The sequence below is a fragment of the Aulonocara sp. 'chitande type north' Nkhata Bay genome, linkage group LG15 (assembly GCF_057382095.1).
Source record: "Aulonocara sp. 'chitande type north' Nkhata Bay isolate Kocher_YH1m ecotype deep benthic linkage group LG15, A_spYH_male_GT1.1, whole genome shotgun sequence".
Lineage (NCBI taxonomy): Eukaryota > Metazoa > Chordata > Actinopteri > Cichliformes > Cichlidae > Aulonocara > Aulonocara sp. 'chitande type north' Nkhata Bay.
Window position 1 is genome coordinate 10,412,967 of NC_141358.1, and position 14,797 is coordinate 10,427,763.

Genomic DNA, 14,797 nt, shown 5'->3' on the forward strand with positions numbered 1-14,797 from the left:
TCCATCAAACAGAAAACAGACAATAAGGTTTTAGAAAAAAATCAGCACACAAACAAGGTGGAAATGGTCATTTCCAAAGGAAGCATTAAAACTTGAACTTAAAAATTTACTTCCAAATAGAATGCAACAAGCCTAATAATTCCAAACCACATCCCAAAACTTCAGAGCCCCTGCTTATGCAATACGTCTTATCCGTGATCAACTTTGGGGGTCATCATTTTGCCCCTTCCAAAATGACAGCTGACAGCTCCTGACTCCACCTCTATAGTTCTATCTGTCTTTATATATCCATAAATGTTTCTGCTCAACTCAGCCATCATATCACTCTGTGATCAAACAAGACCTGATGTCCACTTCAAGGGACAGAAGCAGAACATAAAACGTAAAAAAATTACAATTTTGAAAAAGAACATTTTGTCTTCTGGATCTTAGGAGGTTAAAGTGTGTTAATGGAATATAATAACAATACTACAACAGTACTGTACAATAGCACACAACAGTCTGTGTCTGTGATCTTCCTGCTCTTCCTGCTACCTGTTTCTAACTGTTTTTCTTTTCTTTTTTGGGGGAGTTGACTAGTTCAACTGACCTACTTAACCTATATCGATCTCTAATCACTAGTGTATAACCTGCACAGATATTACAGTATGTAGGTAAAGCTGTAAAGCTGAGAGTTGCCCAGGTAACCACTGGTCGCTAGAGAAAAATGTGTATGTGAATAAAATGTTTGAATTCCTTGTTATGAATATTATGAAAATTTCCTTGTTTAGTCTACTAATTTTTTCCTCCTCATGGACTGCACAAAAAGTTACCCAAGGACACACTCTGAGAACTCTGATTTTAGATCTAAGGTGTAATAAGAGAGAAAAAGGGCACAATTAAAAAATCAGTCTACCGCATACAGCACCATGGAAACTGTCACAGATTCATCATGACGCATTCATTTGGATTACTGATGTTTCAGATCCATGGACAGAGATTCCAGCTTGAGTAAACCTGAGCCAAATAAGACATCGATGAGTACAGCAGACTCAGCTAATATAATTAATCAAACAAACCCCGGCCTCTCTCTGCTACTAGGAGATGGAGAGGAAGGATCGTATTGGCTGTTTGGTATCAAGGATTACAGCATCAAGATAAAACAAGAAAGATAAAAGATCAAGGCTAGTGAACTGTCATTTCCTCTGAATGCTGGATTAACTTGATCCCACCAGGTTTAAAAAAAAAAGAGAGAGAGAGACTCAGGTCAACAGGGGAACAGTTTAATTTACTGCAGTAAGAAAAAAGCATTTTTGGCCCAAGTGGCAACTAAAGAGACTCGCTAGAATTATTACTGAGACAAAATGAAAGAGAAACACTTTGAAACGACAGGGGAGCAGATACTCTACTACAGATCTGATGCCATTAACTTGCAGAGGAATACTTCGCTGGACTAAAGCTTTTACTCCCCTGTGATTATGCATTCTGTTCAGTTTGAGGCCAAGAAAAAAGATCTAAAAAGGATCTAATTCTTGAGTGGCTTTTCTTTTAATAAATGTAAGAATTGAATCAGAATCAGAATCAGAAAGGGTTTTATTGCCAAATGTTGAGCAGGTTTACAACATTAGGAAATTGCTGCGGTGCTTCAGTGCAAACATACTGTCATAAAAATATAAAAATAAGAATAAGAATTAAAAAGAACCAAAAAGAGAACCAAAAAGAGTTAGAATTTTTTAATTATTTCCATCAGCTGGATTTAATATGAATAGACCTCAGGTTTGGAGTTACGTTGCTATAATATAGTAAGTGTACAAGACACCGTATGTTGCTCATCAGTCACTAGAACGAGCTCAAATGACGACAATTAGGAAAAGCACAAAAGCATAGAATTAATTGATTTACAGTTTTCTCCACTCATTAGCTGCTATAATAGAGTTGGTAGAGCCCACTGGAGGACAGCTGTATTATGAGACTTAATACATGTACCAAGATTAGCTTTTAATCATGTTTTTGTCTAAACCTCATAATTCCCAAATAAACCGAAGGAGGAGGAGGAGGTCAAAGTTAATTCCACTACATTCACAGTGGCTTTAAAAACACAATTTAGCAAATCATTAGATCAGAAAGCCCTGGCTCAGTCAGCCCCCTTTTGTGTCCCAGCCAAGTGAGCTTATTAATTCACCGCTTTGGCACTCAGCTATATGCAAACTAATAAAAGATAAGAAAGGATGACATGAAGACCGCAGTGGACGTCTCAAAGCTGAGGCAAATAGACCGGAGAGAAAGAGTTGGAGCTTTTAACATCACTCACTTTTTTTAATTACTCCCTTTGAGAGCACATCTCTCCTCAATCCTCTGCTGAGTAGTGTTTTATCAGCAGGAACCTGCAAAGGTGTGTGCATGTGTGTGTGTTTGTATACATCATTAAGTAAAAGTGTGTGTGTGTGAGGGAGGGGGAGGGGGGACCTCAGTTGAAGCTGCCTATCAATAAATGATCAGAAGAGTAATAGTTGCTTGAAAGGCTGGTGTACTCACTGCAGCTACTCTGCCCACCTCTGCCCGAGACTAGAGTTTGGCTGGACTCTAGTCTCGTGAAAACACAATAAAAGATTTATATCAACACTGCTATCTGCCTTACAATTAGCCTCAAAATACCAAACATTAAAGTGATTCTAAATGCTTCCAGAGACAACTCGCCCTGGATTTTTAGGTTAAGTTCTTGAGCAAGTAATTAGTTCCAATTTGCTCCAGAAGTCCAGGAAACCCATAGAGCTCAGATGCATCTAAAGACAGAGGACAGTCTGCAGAAAAAGGGACACGCAGGACAAGAGACATACTTGTATAGCAAAAAACATCCTCATCCTGTTTATCAGTTTTACAGCTGATGATCTGTCAAAAAAACTCCTACTTTGTTACAGACTGATCCAATCTCAGTGCATATTGTCAAAAAAAGTTGCTTTTTGTCATGTAAGTTGTTACGTGGGTTCCTACTTTTAGATGACGATGATGCAGAATCAACTGTTGCTACTGCTGGCTTTCCATATGTTTTCCTGATGATGTGCTTTTAAGTATGTCTTAACCGTAAATAAGCTTCACTGTATAGTCGTAGCCCTATTGTTGGACGTCATGTAACAGGTAGTGGGACCGAAAGAGAGAGCTGGAAGGATGATTTCCATTGTCCAGAGCCTCAGGTTTCACTCTAACAATGTGAAAGACGGATGATCTCGGCTCTGAAAGCACCACCATCACCATTAAACATTAACTCGGCAATTTAAAGATAAATAACCGCCATCTGTTACAACTGTGGCCACGACACATTTTTCAATACAGGCAGTAATAAATCCTTTCAGCGTGAAATTGGTTTTAATTATGTTAGAGCACACATGTACTATAAACAGCGTATGCCAATACTTTTATTACTTTAATGCCACAAAATTTTAAAAATGTTTGCTCCACTCACAATGAAATCATCCTTGCCATTAAACTGTATGTTTATGCCAGTAGCTTAATTTGACTTGTGACACGATGATTTGGTTAAAGCAAACAGACAAAAAATAAATAAAATGAATACTATGAAAAGAAATCATAGATTGGAAATTGTATAATAAACTTGCTTTATGTTCTCTGTAGACCTTCATTACTTTGCTGGCTCATTACTTGTTTGCATTTGGTCATTGTTGCAATGTTTTAGGGCATCCTACCATACTATGTGAAAAAAAATACATATATTGGTTTTTAATATATTACCTTTTTAATTTTTCATGTTACTACATAACGTTGGTCTTGCACATTTTGATAGTTGAAGGTGTTTTTCTTGGCTCCAAGTGGCAGACTCTTAATGAGAAATTGCAGCTAGCGGCCAAATTTAGAAAAGGTAGAAAATCATTTTTCCCTTGAGATTTAAGACCTTTCAGCTTTGGCACATTAGAAAAGTAATCATCATCCACAAGTGCAATGCTCCAACAAGATTCCCCAAGAGGAAATGCTTTTAATCAACCCTGACAAGTTTGCCTGCTAGATAAACTAATCCATAGAGAAACAGTCGTGACTTCACGAGTTAAACGGCTGCACCGTCAATATATCTTTTTTTAGTGCATTTTTATTTTTAGTGACTGATGTGCAGTTACAAGTTGACGGATTGGATTCATTTAGTGAGATTTACTAGTTCAACTTGAGACTTCATGGCTTGATTTGTAGTTACATCTTTGACTTTCTTTTCAGCAAACATTGAATACCCAAAGGGCAAACATAACACAAACCTGAGGACCCAGATGGGTAATTTGGCAGTATTGTGCTTTATTTTGCTGCAATTCATAGTTTATATTCGTTTTCTGTATATTTTATTTTGCAGAGCAGTTCAAAATGGTTAGATTTACATCAGCACTAGCATTCAAGATTTGGGGTGATTAAACAGTAGATGGGCTGTTGAGCCCTTTTGTTCATCCCATGCTAATTTGTAATAGCTTTAATAGAAATGTCAAAATTAGCATCAGCCTCCAGCAATGATGGGTTCCATGTCATTTAGTTTACAGCTCAAAAAACATTTAAACGTGCCTCTCTTAAGGTACTCCCGCGCTAGTCTCAGCCTCAAGTAGTAATTTTCCGGTGCTTGGCATATGGTGAGCTCAAGAAAATAAAAAGTTCCCTGCATGGTTCGATTCTGTTGCTTCAAATGAAACTGCAGATAAAAAGTAAGTAAAGATATGCTGTGATATGGAATTCCCTAGAATGAAACTTTGTTTTAAAGTTCCATTTAGCAAAACAGATGCATTTCATGATTTGTAACCCTGTATCAATTGTCTAAGGCTTCTAAAACCCTCACAAATCACTGTTGAAAAATGCATTTCATGGATAAGAAAAGGTACAAAAGAACCCCAAATTTGCTTATCTTTAAAGAATGGTATTATTTAGCTTTAAAACAAAGACATTATGACAGAGACACATGGCAGTCAGAGAGTCCTGCATTGGAACAAAGATGGTGATGGATATAACAAGAGATTCAAACTCTTCTGAGATTCTTAGCTGTAACTATGGTATGAATGTCAAAATCCTACGTCGCCTTGTTCTTGAGTTATCACATTTGCAAACTTGGGTGTTGACACCCCCTGGTCGTTCCCCGGCAGGGTGACGACAATACTCCATCAGACTTTTACAGCTGTGGGGTAAAAACTATTTACAGTTATTATACTTTTCTGCAAGGCATAATGTTAGAGGCAGGGTAGGGTTTCAGGGGTGCTTAAACAACATTAAGCTGCCAGGTACAAACTGCACAGTGCTCAGTGTTCTCCCTGAGTTTTAAAAATCTGCAGACAAATTTTGTGTTTTGCTACACATTAAGACCTGCACAACAGAATAAATTAGGATTATTATTATGGCACTAAAGCTTCCACCTACCCGGACCAGCTCTTCCAACTCCGAGGAGTTTACACATGCATGCGCAACCAAGAAGTCCAGCTTTTGAGTAAGAATGGCCAGTTTCTGGGAGCTCTCGTGAGGCTGTTCAAGCGCTCTGAACACTGTTGCCCCAATGATAAGGTACAACACCACCAGGAAAAAGATAGCTGATACGGTCTTCCACCTCATGACCGTAGTCCGAGTGTCGCACTCGTCCTCTGGGGTGTTCAGCACCACTGGTTTGGTTGAAAACGACAGGCGAGGCTTGGAGTTGTGGGCGGCAGCCTTTGGGTCAAGAAGGTCAGGTGCAGCCACTGCAAGGACACAAATGATTTACGTGGATCAGTGTCTTTACATGTTTCCTCATTTATCACATCATTCACCTTTCCTATGATTAGACTTGGTTGTGCTATTTTTTATCACAGACATAAACAGGAAACAATATGCGCCATATGAGATTTGCATAATATAATATAATAGGGTTGAGAGTAACTATTTCCCATGGTCACCATCCAGACAGTGCAGTATCATAATATGTTTTATTCATTCCAACTAAACAGGGCTAAATGTAATAATAAACCTTTAACAAATGTGTCAAACAAAAAAGGAGCTCTCACTGAAGAAGCTTGGACCAAAGGAGCTGTGATATTTCTGCCTAAAAAGATGGTTTAGTCAACAAAATAATTGCCAGTTATTGATTCTGTCATTTAACTAACTGTTTAAATTACTGTTTGCTTCTTCATCACATAAAGGAAAAAGTTTGTGAGATAATTAGAAATCTTACCACCCTTTAAACTCATAAAATGTTCCAGGACTGGCTGTCCCGGAACACTATTGCAGACTGTTATTTATAACTGCTTTTGTTAATTATCTGTCTTTAAAATGTAAACAAGTACAAATGATTTTCAGTTTCATATTTTTAAATACCTGACACTTCAAAACATTGTTGTTTAAATGGTTTACAGGCATTTCTGACTCATAAATTTACTTCAAAGAGCTGCTTTCAACTTCAAACTCAACCACAACCCATACTCTGTTTAAACTGCCTATTGTGGATCAAATATATATCCTAAAAGGCATAAAACTTTTAACTTGTCTTGAACTCAAAATTGATATATACTACACAACACTGAGCGGCAGTTACCATTTCTTTGTGACCTCTCTGAGAAACTTGTGTCAGGGCAAGCGAGATAGTCTCAAGAACACTTTATAATTGTGTAATGGGTCGAAGAGGCATTTCAACACCTTCTCTTCCAGTCACGAAGTGGTTTATAACCATCCCAGGATTTTATTATCCTTCCCCCTACATTACTCTAAATTCCTCAAGCACAGGGAGGAGTTCATTTCCTTAAGGAAATGGAAAGTTTCTGACCAACTACCAGGATCCTGTCGGGTCCAGAAGACCGGCAAGCATGGAGCAGATGTGGAAAAAGGTTCTTTCACATGTATATTTAAGAAAATCTGGACTAATGTGTTAAAGAAAAGAGCAGGGTTGAATTGTAATGTTTTATCTCTCAATGTATACAGTTGGGTCCTTAAGTTTTTGACAGTTAAATTTTTTCCTCTTCACATAAACAAAGGATTTAAAATAAAACAGAGTCTGGGCTCAGCCTTGTTTCAAGGTTTTTACACATTTTTTGTTTTGGAATCAGACGTTATTATACACGATCTCCATTTCTAGATACTCAAAATTAATTGGACAATTGACTGACAGACGGTTTCATGAGCAGGTGAGGGCTGTTAATTAGTTGTTTCATGACAAATTAGGCCAATAAAAGCTCTGGTAGCCTTCGTTTCAATTCTGAATATGATGCCCAAATAGATGTCAGTGCAAGTGAGGACATCATTAGACTGAAAAAACAAAGGAGCAGTTGAATCAACAATTTGGTTAATTCTTAAAAAGAATGAATGCACTGGCTGACTGAGCCAAAAAGGTGTGAACTGCAGAAGTAACCAAGTCAAGCACACTCGAGGAGATAGCTGATCACTTTTAAAGTTTACAATGAAGAGACATCATGATTGGAAATAGAACAACTTTACAACAAGGTTCAAATTACTGGTTACACTGAAGAAAGAGAAAGATTAGACTTTACCAGGGAAGCTGCACAGTTCTGAAAAACAATCTTAAATTGACTGATTGATTAATGTCAAATATCTATATCTGGTGAATAATAAGAATCAGAATCTGCTTTGTACACATACAAGGAATTAGGCTCCGTTTTTTTCTTTGCTTTCATTGCATGTAACAGACAATACTGACTACATGACATCAGCATGACACAGACACAATGAGACAGACAAAAACAATTAAAGCATGTTTAAGATGCAATGGTGCAAAGATGTAATACATAGTGGAATAGATAAGGGATGGATAATAAGTTACTATATGCACAGTGTAAATACATGAGGACTGACTATATATATGTAAAACAGAACAAAAACTGTATATACAGCATTTTTTTTTTTTTGTATTTTATATTGAATCACTGGAATCACCTAAGATGACCTCTGTGCAGACAATTTCTGAATTTTGTGGCATATAGCTAACAATTTTTTGTTTTTTGGCTGCTAAAAAAGAAAAAAGATATTTCAGAAACGTTAATATTAGATATTATAGTGAAACTTTCTGTTGCAGTATTTTAATGCCATCACCTTCTTAAAATGTCAGTAACCTGGCAGAAAAGCTGATCATTAAATCTTAAAAATGGAAGTCCAGTAGGAATGGCAGTTTTTTTTTAATGCTGTTATAAGTAATAATGTTTTTTTTTACTTGGTTTGTCTAATTACATTTATAATGTTTTTCTTAAGAAACAGCGCCACCTCAACCCCAGCGATCAGCATGAGGTTGGACACTTTTCATTCACATTGTGTTCACACTGAAGGAAAAAAAAAAAACACAATGCATCAGCCCTAATTTTACAACCGGCATCATTATCTCTCGATCCTCTTCCGAATTATGTCCAATAAATATACATGTGAGACTGATATAAAACTCCCAAATATCACTTCAATCGATCTGTTAATCAATCAATCTGTGCATGCAAAACATGTGAAGAAGAATGAAGAAAGAAGAATGCAACCCTTTGCACTCCATGAGTTAAAATACTATATCTTTATATATTTTTTAAATACGTGTATGTATGCATGTATTTATTTATTTTGGCTGCTGTCCCATAGTATAAATGTGCAAAGCAACTGAATGGACGCTCATTACAAATTTATAACTCTTTGTCACAAACCCGTTTCCTAAACAGCTTGCTACAGTAGATGCAATTACATAACCACCCCGAGAGGTCCTGGACATAATTTTATAGTAAACAACTCATGGAGAGGATCACTCGCTCAAAAACAATCCAGTGAAAACCAAAAGGACTGTTTTAGGTTTTATGGTTATTTGCACATACACGCAACTGCGGTAAGCACTTTTATTATATTAGTCCATTTTTAATGGGTCTACCTAATTAAAAATGTCGCTTTCTTGTCTATAATTAAGTAAAAGTGTCATCAAGTTCAAAACAATAATACGAATAGTTCAAATATCCCTGGTATTAACCTTCAATCAATTATCAGTGAACCGATTACCTACTGAACGGTTGCTTCCCCCCTTAACATCTTCTCTAAAGTGCAAACTTGATAACAGGTTATAAGTCACGAAGAATAAAAGCAGCTAATCGTCATTTGCTAGGCTTATATTTCCAACTTGTCTGCGTACTTACTTCTCTACCATCTCTTCTCTCTTCGTCTCCTCATGGATGGATCTTTTTTGCTCTCCAATAAAGTGCGAGCACTGTTCCTCTACTGGACTCGCGTTTTGCCTCCGGTGCTCCCGACAAGAGACATGTCCGCTCTTCACATGGCTTCAGCGAACTGCGCTTCACATCAGCGTCACTGGAGATAACGCATCCAGGACGTCGCGTTCCTAGCAAAAGCAACGCTGAGACAGAGCCTAAAAGGAACACGGAGAACAGACCGCCTCCGCGAAATCCAGCCAGGTGTTTGCAGGCATTTCGTGCTTTTACGGAGGGAAGGTTTGGGCTGTCAGGGTCAGTAGACGCGCTTCATCAGTGTGACACTGCTGGATGCGCTGTGGCGCATTCCGGCTGCGCTCACAGTGACCGTGTGCTCTCTTTTTGAGAGAGAGAGAGAGAGATGGAGAGAGAGAGAGAGAAACTTCCTCCTAAGGGAGATGTGGATTCCTTAAAACCTCCACTCCATTAAAAAAACCCTCTATATGTTCATATATTATAAAGGATCACCAGTTTCTTCCTTCCAGCATCATCCAAATGTACAATTCAGCTTCAGAACCAGAAAGCAGACCTGTCTGACATCCACGTCTTGGTAGATGGTGAGCTGAAGAGCATATAGAATACTACAGAATACTCACCTTAAAAAGCATGAATTTTACCAAAATAGGCCATTTTAAATACCATTTTGGTGTTAAAATAATAATAATAATAATAATAATAATAATAATAATAATAATAATAATAATAAATAAATAAATAAATAGAGCTGTCTTCTTACTGGACTAAACTGGCAACATCCCAGTCAACGGGCCATATCTCACCTCCAGGAAAAAGCCAGGTTGCAGCTCCACGCTTTGAAGCCTGGCTTTAATTAAATTAATTTGAATTTGTGAGACTGTCTGTAAGGTTTATGTCCCCTGTGTTGCTTGTTATCTTTACCTTGGCATGCAGACGTGACCTCCACATGAAAACCAACACTGACAAGGATTCTCAGTAATTTGATGGTCAGTTGCTGATCAGCTCCTTTACCTGCCCTTGTGTGTGTGTTTGTGTGTGTGCAGATGAGACCACAGTATTGATTACATGCATGATCAGCTGCAGCTAATTGAATTGGAGTAGTTCTGTTTTTCTTTCATGCTTTGATACTGATGTACTGCTGGCATTAGATTGATTCATTAATCAGGAAGGCGTCTTTGAAAGAAAAACGTGATCCCTTTAACAGATATTTGATTTTCTCCTTTTTTTTTAAATGTTTATTTCATTTTCTAACCAATGCATAAATTATACAAGTCATAATGATATCATACATGATTGATTTCTACTTTTTTTCTATTTTGTGCATTTTTTTTGATGTTTTGTTGGGACAGTAGTTGAGGTTAAAGAGGACAAAATTTTCATTTAAAGAAGGGAAAACGCTAAATGAAAAGAATTGTAAACATGTAGTCTGTAACCGCACTTTAAAAATGCTTTAGATTGCTCTTAATAACCGCGTGTTCTTTCATAGATTTTCAACCATTTGTTCCATCCTTTCCTTTTCCATTATAATCTTTTTCTGGCCATCTGTTCATTTCTCCTTCTCTAAATTACTTTAATTCACTCAAGCATCCAATCTGCACTCACATGCTCAGAGAATCTGGGAGGGTTTTTTTTTTTTTAGGTCCTCCAGGACACGACTTCTAGGTAAGTCGTGGTTTCATTGTTTATGATGGATGCTGGTCACACTGTCAGGATCCAAGTAATCTGCGATTAATCATTTCAGAGCATTAATCGCAGAGGTACTGTACATGTGTGACACTTTCATTAATTTCTCCATTCATTTATCATTCAACAGAAGAAAAACCCATTCCTGGATAAAATATGAGAGACTTACATTGTGGCTTTTGTGTCTCACATGCGGTCATATCAGCAATGTGTATTGAAAGGCTCAAGGGATTGCATTTACTCATCAAATATTAACTCCAGTTTACCCAAAGAGAACTGCCATTGATTGTCTGAACCATAATAAATGAGAGACTATGAGTCAGTACAAATTATTTCTTAGTTGTCAACATGCTGTTGTGAGCTGGTATCAGTCAGAGGCTGAATTTTTTGGTTCAGCTTGTGTCCTCAGCCAAGCCAGACATCAGTTCAACAAGCAGCAGAGCAGAATTTATTTGCACTCAAGTGGAATACATGCATATAATATAATGCTCGCTCTGCTGCTATAACACCCGCTGCAAAGTCTTTCAGCAGTTAATGCTGCAATGTTCTGTCAACAGAAACTACAAAACCACTGTAGGTTATGAGTGGCTGTAAATCTTTCTGACTTTGCTTTAAAGCTGTTTTACCCTCGGCTATAGTCATCTTTTTTGTTGCTCTTAGTGTAAAAGCAGCAAGCCTTTTTGACCATCTCACCACTGCTTAGTGTATAAAGCTGCTGAAACATAACATTTGTTTCTTCATGGTTTTGCCATTCTGATTACTTGCAAACCTGAAGAAATTTAAAGGTTACGTCCAAGTTAAATGAATGAGGTAAGAGACCATATGTAGTGATGTGCTTCAGCTTTATGTGACATTAACACACTTTATTAGGTACACCATTCAACTTATCATTAATACAAATGAGCCAATCGCATGTAGACTTGGTCAAGTTCAAACTCGGCATCAGAATAGAGAAGAAAGGTGATTTAAGTGACTTGAACGTGGGATGGTTGTTGATGCCAAATGAGTTTGTCTGAGTATTTCAGAATGTGCTGGGATTTTCCCACACATCAATCTCTAGGGTTTACAGAGGACAGCCCAAAAATGAGAAAATATCCAGTGAGCATCAGTTTTCTGTGCCTTGTTGATGCCAGAGGTCAGAGGAGAATGGGCAGACTGCTTCAAACTGATAGAAAGGCAACAGTTACTAGAAAAATCTCTCATTATAGAAAAGGTAGACGAACATTTCTGAAAGCAAAATATGTCCCACCTCGAAGCAGATTGGCTACAGAAGCAGAAGACCATGAATGCCACTCCTGTTAGGTAAGAACAGGAAACTGTTTCTGCAATTCACACAGGCTAATCCAAAATGAGTAACAGAAGATTGAAAAAATATCGCCTGGTCCAATAAATGTTGATTTCTGTCGCGACATTCTGATAATGCTCAGAATTTGCCACGAACAACATAAAAGCAGAGATCCATTCTGCCTTGCAGCAACAGCTCACGATTGATGGAAGTGCGGGGAATAGTTTCGTATCAGTATCTATAGTAGCAAAATCTCTGAGGTTTTCAGCACTTTGTTGAATTAAAGAATGCAAAAGGGGGACCAGCCCGGTACAAGCAAGGTATACCTAATAAAATGTCTGTGAGTGTTCACTACCAGTGTTGCCTAAGTTTTAAACTTTGCAGTAATGGTATTTAGTCAGGAGGATCATTTGGGAATTTGAAGTAGAGCTGTTTAGATATTTCTGGACACGAAGAGGTTTTTTTTTCATCTCATTATGAGTCCCCCCATGAAATATGAGCACATGGTTCCTAATTCATCGTAATTTGCAGACTGTTTCGCTCAAGCTGGACAGCACCTGTAACTGGAACATATGGCTTTTGTTACAGACAGCAATCAGGATAGTAATCCTATTATGGGTGACATTGTTGCACTAATGGGCCATATTACCACAGTAATTTCTCCTAATAGTGCAGCGAAATGATGCTGTTGTAGTAAGCCACTTGAGAGTTCACCCATGACCCGTTACAAAAGGTTCTTACGTAATAGTTGCTTACATAAAATTTCTGTTGATTAAAATTTAATCACAAAGGTTTAAAGATTTACATTTCAAATGTATTTTTTGCACATTGTATTTCTATTACCTATATTATAATGAACCCGATAGCATGTTTTGCATCTGGTAATTTGAGTGTACTGTGCATCAACATTATGGGGTGTATTATTGAGGGCATATTTTTCATATTTGGTAGAGATGCAAAAAGTGTATCTTAGGAACAGATGGTTGAGGATCTGTTTCTAAATGCTTCAACTCTCGCTGTTATTCCCACATGCTTAGAGATGCAAGGACATGCAGAAATATTGCCTTGGTCAAAAATGTGACTGCAGTAATGTTTAAAAAAAAAAAGCTCTGGAAACAGATAATTAGCAACATCAGCAAACAGAAATGCTTATACTTTCATGTGATTAAATCTGTATAATATAGTCTTCATTGCAAACTTGCATTGTAAAAGCTCAGAGGGTTTAGTGCTGAACAAATTAATTGCATCTCTGCCCCCAATCCTGCTGAATACACACCTGAATCTTTTCTAATGAGGTTGCAGTTTCTAAATCCTGCAGAGAGCTATCAGCAGTTTTTAGGAGCACAAGCCTTTTGAATTAAAAAACAAGAAAGATCAGATTTAGATCGATCTTCAATTTTCTGATCTTCATTATTTTACAAAATATATACAACAATGTCAGTATCCACAGAAATTGTCATTTTGTATTAATGAAATACTGATGTTTCTTTTAGGTAGGTTTAATGAAAGCCCAACACAAACAAGTTCTGAAAGTAAACTGAATCTATTGAAAAAAAAAATCATTAAAAACGAATTAGGGGAGACCAGGGATAGTTGTAACATTTTTGACATTTCTGTCTGTAAATTGGAGCTCTTTTAAAGGTAGTGGATTCAAAATGTAATGCAAAGTATTTACATGTCTCTGCTATTAAATAGTGCAGCTATTTTCTCTGCAGCACAGTTACCCATTGCATGGTATGGTCTCAAACACAAAGAGTGAAATGTTACAATTAACCCCATAGTCTGGGTTAGTTGTAACATATCCTGGGGTAAAATGTAACACAATGAAATAAGGGTACTAACAAAATATTAACATGTAATCTTTGTTTATTCAACACATGACTGTACTTAGAGCCATTTATGTAGCTGTGTGTGTGTGTGTGACAGAATGCAGAAATCTAACTTTTGAGCATATTCCAACCCCCCAAAAAAGACAAATTATGGAATTTTCTGCAAATGAATATTTCATTAATTTTGGTTGGTCTTCCTTGAGTTTGGCCTCATTGGCTCAGTGGGCATTATAACCTACAGCTCTTGCACCAATTTTAAACATAACAATGAAGCTGAAAAAATGTAGTTGTTCACCAGCATCGCAATTCCATTATTTTTTTCAGGGTTTACCTTGATGTGGTTTGCAAAGTGCTTCAGAAAGATGAGGAAATCTGTTTCTTGCACCCATCCTGACTTATTTCCACTACCAGTGCTTCCTACTGGTCCATCTCTGACACAGAGGTCTGCATAATGTATGTGTGGGAACACAAACAGTGGAGGAATTGTGTTGCCAATGGCATTAACCGCATATACAAATGTGACCAGTGAACCTCTCTCTGCTGATGTCGTTGCCCCAACTTGTTTAATATAAGTTAAAGTAATAGTGTGGTAAGTTGTAACATCTGCATTATTGTTACAACTAACCCAGACTGTTGCTGTTACAACTGACCCAGACTCCTATAGCCATGAACTAGCTTACATTACAGCCAACGGCTAAAACATTAGCACTAAAGACCTACACAGAATATATCCCCATAGACATACAAATAACATAATTCAAGTTTGATGAGTTTAACTGCAAAGCAGATAATGCTATTAGAAATTGAAATAAAGTAGAAAAACTTACTTTTTGGCATACAAATTACTTTTTTTCGTGTTAAAT

The 14,797-nt window shown here is 37.3% G+C and overlaps 1 protein-coding gene across 1 annotated transcript in view; it reads right to left on the minus strand.

Moving 5' to 3' along the window:
• Nucleotides 1–9,423, minus strand: part of LOC147312559 (potassium channel subfamily K member 2-like) — a 30,404-nt gene extending 20,981 nt beyond the window's left edge. The window contains exons 1-2 of the mRNA XM_086264024.1: nucleotides 9,090–9,423; nucleotides 5,374–5,687 (exon numbers count right to left, since the gene is read on the minus strand). Of these exons, the coding sequence (XP_086120150.1) occupies nucleotides 5,374–5,687; nucleotide 9,090 (315 nt within the window). The 5' untranslated portion in view covers nucleotides 9,091–9,423. The remainder of the gene's footprint in view (nucleotides 1–5,373; nucleotides 5,688–9,089) is intronic.
• Between the last annotated feature and the right edge of the window lie 5,374 nt (nucleotides 9,424–14,797).